General features: G+C 42.4%; 1 protein-coding gene across 2 annotated transcripts; it reads right to left on the bottom strand.

Moving 5' to 3' along the window:
• Positions 1-4415: 4415 nt before the first annotated feature.
• LOC309974626 (nuclear receptor-binding factor 2-like) lies at positions 4416-5316 on the bottom strand (the record flags this gene model as incomplete). 2 transcript variants are annotated; one of them, XM_082859296.1, is made up of 2 exons in its annotated part: positions 4416-5146; positions 5232-5316. In XM_082859296.1, 2 exons carry the CDS (start codon positions 5314-5316, stop codon positions 4416-4418), a joined length of 816 nt encoding a protein of 271 aa, XP_082715422.1. The 2 variants fall into 2 exon arrangements, with proteins under 2 accessions (XP_082715422.1, XP_082715421.1); XM_082859295.1 differs by having other exon boundaries at positions 4416-5261.
• Positions 5317-5549: the final 233 nt, after the last annotated feature.

Raw genomic sequence — 5549 nt, 5'->3', positions numbered from 1 at the left:
GAACAACTGTTTGAACCTACCCTCTGGGAGGCTGAATGAAGCCTATTTCCTGCAAACAAGAAAATGGGGACACAAAAAGACTTTTGTGCCCAGGAGCCCCACACAGTTCTGCTCTGTTTCACTGTCCACAAAGCGCTCTGAATAGACACGAGAATTTGAATAACTGAAACTTGGTAGTGCACTTCAGATAGTCTCCGTGATCTTCATGGTTCAGAAGAACTTTCTAGAAAAAGTGAATCGCATATTTGAGAAGGGCTAAGTCCTGCAGGGTTTTGGCAGAGATGAGGTCTCAGATCATGGGGGTGGGAAGCCTTACTCCTGGCTGAGCCTTACACTGACTCATATCTTAATTGAGCTTGGTGCGACGAGGATGCCACATTACCAGTCCCCCAGTTTGAGGAGCTAGGATTTTCCCTTCTACCCCTCTAGGCCACCAAACCCCAAATTCAAGTTCTCACGGATTGCATTTGTCCTCGGGGCAAAAGCAGCTGCAAGATTCCCTGAATTCTCCAGGCCCCTCTTTCCTACAGATTTCAACCTAGTAAATTCCTTACTATTGTATCTGAGCTCTTAAGAAGGTTTTTTTAAAAATGTACTTTACCCAGCAGTTTTAGTTGTTTTCCGTGGGAGGGCTCTTTCAAGTAACCTATCCCACCCTGTTCCCGGAAAGGAAGGATACCTTGTTGGATTTTCATAGTACAATTGATTCATCTGAAGTTTTCCTCCTTACTCTTGCTTATTATCTGAGGACTCCAACAAGATTATCCTCCCTTACATTCTGTCTTGATCACTTGTGTATCTTCAAGGCTTGACAAGTGTGCCTGGTACATGGTAGACGTCGAATAAATGACTGTGAAAGATAATAATGATAATAACAGTGAAATAATAATAGAAAAGATCTTAAACATGGGATGCATGCAGTGTCTTAGCTGTCAGCTCTGCACCAATCTCTGCTTTTCCAAATCATCTGACACGTGCTGGGAGATTTAACTTCCGGGAGCACCACGTGCTCTCAGCTTAAAATAGCTCCCCATTGCCTTTCCCATGGAGACCATACTTCTTAGCCTGGTATCCGTATGAGTCTGGCCATAAACTAATTTTTATTCTTTTTGGGTCCTGTGTGCTCCCCAAACCAGTGTACTTGGCATTTCCCAAACATGCCATGCATCTTTGCTCTCCTAATTCCTCTGCGCTGGCTACGCTTCCCATCATCTCTTTTGGGATTGACGTGTGCACACCGCTATATATAAAATAGACAGCCAACAAGGACCTACTGTATAGCACAGGGAACTCTGCTCAGTACTCTGTAATAACCTACATGGGAGAAGAATTTGAAAAAGAACAGATATATGTATAGGTATAACTGAATCACTTGCTGTACATCTGACACTAATGCAGCATTGTTAATCAACTACACTCCAGTATAAAACAAAAATTAAACAAACTCACTATTCCTGTGACACATCATTCAAATTCCACTGCCTCTAAGATTTCTTCTGTTGTTCCCTGGCAAGCAATAATGCCCCTTTCTCTAAACCCCCCAGGGTGTTTTGGGGTCTTCCTTATATCTCATCACATGTGCTTTGCGTTACAACTACTTGTAACTTATTTACATGGATTAAGGCTTCCCCCAAAACATTGATGGTGCAGACACTCAAATGTGAATAGAAAAATGGATCGTCAAAACAGGCTTAGATTGTGGACCCCAAACATTATCAAAACAAGGGAATCTGTCCACCACAGCCAGAAATACCTTATCTTTCAGGCTCTTAGAGATTTCTGAATATGGTTAAGTGGGGTCAGGAAGTAGCCATTCCCATGGTCATGTTATTTAAAATGATTATTCTCTAATTGTTGGACACCTTTTACAGAATGGTTGGGGAGTGCTTTTTTAAAAAAAAATTCTAAAGCATGTGGAGAATTTCGTCAGAGGACTCTCTGTGTTGAAGGAAAATAAAACTAAAAGTTACTGCTAGTGACACCCACACCAAATTGACTCTTCTTTTCTATCAGCTGTTCCTGTAACCTTTTGAATTTCTCATTTGTATTATTACTCCACTAAATGCCACCACCTTGGAAAACAGGAACCCAAGATAGAGTTTCTCTTGTTTCTAGAGGCTAGGTTCTAAAGATGGAAAATTCCAGGTTATAAAATTGGGCATTTAAAATCCTGTCTTCAACATAATATATTTTTTCCTCTGAAACAGGAGTTGGCAGCTGTGTTACCAATTATATTAATGCAACAAACAGATTGCATTATCGTATTTGGTTGACTACTGAGAGTCTTCTAAGTCCTGGAATTCCCTGGCGGTCCAGTGGTTAGGGCTCAGCGCTTTCACAGGCGAGGGCCCAGGTTCAATCCCTGGTCGGGGAACTAAAATCCCACAAGCTGCACGGCACTGCCCCCCCCCCCAAAAAAAGAATCTTCTAAGTCAGAAAAATACTTGTGGTGGATGTATTCCCTCTGGTACTCTTTCAAAAGACTTATAGAAACAGTAGGACTACTGCTAGATGGATTCCGACTAATACCAGTACATGAATCAAGATTTGATTGGTTAATGTTTCATTTTTGGTTTTTTGGGTTTTTTTTAATTTAATTTTTATTCTATATTGGATTATAGTTGATTTACAATGTTGTATTAGTTTCAGGTGTACAGCAAAGTGATTCAGTTATACATATATCCATTCTTTTTCAGATTCTTTTCCCATATAGGTTATTACAGAATATTGAGTAGAGTTCCCTGTGCTATACAGTAGGTCCTTGTTGATTGTCTATTTTATATTTAGTAGTGTGTATCTGTCAATCCCAAACTCCTAATTTATCCCTCCCCCTCCCCCCCTTTCCCCTTTGGCAACCATAAGTTTGATTTCTATGTCTGTGAGTCTGTTTCTGTTTTGTAAATAAGTTCATTTGTATCATACTTTTAGATTCCACATATAAGTGATATCGTATGATATTTGTCTTTCCCTGTCTGACTTACTTCCCTTAGTATAATCATCTCTAGGTCCATCCATGTTGCTGTCAATGGCATTATTTCATTCCTTTCTATGGCTGAGTAATATTCTATTGTATATATGTGCCACATCTTCTTTATCCATTCCTCTGTCGATGGACATTTAGGTTGCTTCCATGTCTTGGCTATTGAAAATAGTGCTGCAGTGAACATAGGGGTGCATGTATCTTTTCAAATTACGGTTTTCTCCAGATATATGCCTAGGAGTGGTTTTGTTGGATCATATGGTAGTTCTATTTTTAGTTTTTGAAGGAACCTCCATACTGTTCTCCATAGCAGTTGTACCCATTTACATTCCCACCCACAGTGTAGGAGGGTTTCGATTGGCTATTTTTTTTAATACAATTACTTTACTGATTGCTTACAATCAGTACTGCCAACCAGCATTACTTCCACTCATGCATCATTAAAAACAAAAGGATATTTCCTTGGTGTTTTCAAATGATGCATTATACATTAAACAAAAAAAGTGACAACTTAAAATGCACCCTGATTAATTATGTAAACTGGTAATTTTTTTAAAAAGCATAACTAATAATTTGGTTCCTTTCTTCATAAAATGGAAATTTAAATATTTCTCCTGATAGTCTTGAGGTTATCATTATGTTACGAGTAGTGCAAAGTGTGGCACACAGTTTCTTCTAGAAAGGTGTGTCTTACACACCTTATTAAATGAAGGAAATATGCATAACAAGATGCATACAGTCAATGCATGAATAGAAAGCATGTTTCAAATACGAGGTAGCCCCTCAGGCGACCATTACTATTTGGGTTTTGCATTATCATTTATGGCATTATAGATTAATTACACATAACATACTTTTATACATTTTAACCCTGAAGAAAAATAATCGTTGCTTGAAAAAAATGATTCCAGGTAGCCATTTTGTTTGTATCAGGAGAAAGTGAACCTCCAAGAGTTTAGTATCTGCCAAGTCTGGAATCATTAGCCCGAGTCAGTAAATCCGATGCGCGACATACTTCACAGTGACTGTTTCCAAGTCTTGTCGATGCCTCTCCTCCGCAGGATGCTGGGTGCGGCATCTCCGGGACACCCTTGCATGTGGTTTTCCTTTTTTTTCTTTTTTTTTGCTGGATTAACTGTATTACTGTATTATTTCCTCTTTTTCACCTCTTCTATGGCCTTCCATTTTATTTTATTTTATTTGTGTTTTTTTGCGGTACGCGGACCTTTCACTGTTGTGGCCTCTCCCGTTCCGGAGCACAGGCTCCGGATGCGCAGGCTCAGCGGCCATGGCTCACGGGCCCAACCGCTCCGCGCACGTGGGATCTTCCCGGACCGGGGCACGAACCCGTGTCCCCTGCATCGGCAGGCGGACTCTCAACCACTGCGCCACCAGGGAAGCCCTGACCTTCCATTTTAATTATTCATAAGTCCTTTCAGAGTATCTTCAGAGAGTTCCATGAGGGGACGTTCTGGAGATGGCAAATCCAAGGGAGGAAGATTGGGTATTGGAATACCTTGGCTTTCCCAGTGTTTGATGCAAGCCTCTGCCAGGCTGAAGAGGCTGTAGCGGTTTCTGCATGTGGTGGCGAGCTCCGTAACTCTGACTTTCCTACAGAATCAGCATCTATATCAAGCTCCTTTTCTATCAGGCCTTTTAGAAGTCTGGCCTTTTCAGCCTTTAGCTGTTTATTTTCTCTCCTTAATCTTTCGTTCTCAGCCACGAGGAATTCCACATGCCTCTTCGAATCTGCAATTTGGGTTGCCTGCTCCTCTACAATTGTTTTATCATCTCTTGGGGCTTTGCTTCCAATGCACAGCTCTGTTGGCTCGCTCTTCTGCTGAGGTAAAAATACTAGTGTGTCTGGATCCCTGTCAAAGACCCCCTGAATCTCAGGCAAGTGTTTCTCTGTGGAAGGGCTGTAGTTCTGAGAGAGCAGGGGGCTCTGGCTGTCTGCGTCCTCAGCAGACAGTCTGTGAGATGCCTGAAGCTGGGCAGCGGCATCCTTGTCTGTGCTCTGCTGGGCTTTCAATCTTTCCTCCCGCTTTGCCCTCTTCCACCTCTCCTGGATGAGGAGAAGCTGTTTCGTGTGACTATCCCTTTGCAGTTCCGGTGATAAATGAGCCTGCTCAGACTGTGTCAGCTTCATAGCTTCCGAAAGATACGCTGCAGCCTTTTTGTGACAAGAAATAGCCTCTTCGTATTTCCCTGCAGCTACTAAACGATCTGCTCGTCTGCTCTGCTGATGAGCCAGGTTGAGGGGTCCTTCCATTATTTCCATAGACCCCGGGGTAAACGGCGGCCTGAGGAAGGGGAGCGAGGGAGCCCGGGCACATGGAGGGTAACAGCTGGAGAGCGCGACGCAGCGGCTGTGACTCTGGCCCCACTCCGCAGCCGGGGAGCCAGCGGCGGGCGCAGAGGGAGCCGGCTAATGTTTTTAAACCTCCCTTTTGTTTAGGAGAAAAGTTGCAGGAATCAAAGAAAACCCCCTTGGAAGTAGTATGTTTTGAGTTAATCTGACAACTAAGGGAAAACAAATGCTATAAAAGAAACAGTCTTACGGATCACA

The sequence above is a fragment of the Leucopleurus acutus genome (assembly GCF_964270905.1).
Source record: "Leucopleurus acutus genome assembly, chromosome: 18".
In the NCBI taxonomy this organism is placed as follows: domain Eukaryota; kingdom Metazoa; phylum Chordata; class Mammalia; order Artiodactyla; family Delphinidae; genus Leucopleurus; species Leucopleurus acutus.
Note: the sequence above shows the minus strand (reverse complement) of the source record. Positions and strands in the feature narration are given on the sequence as shown.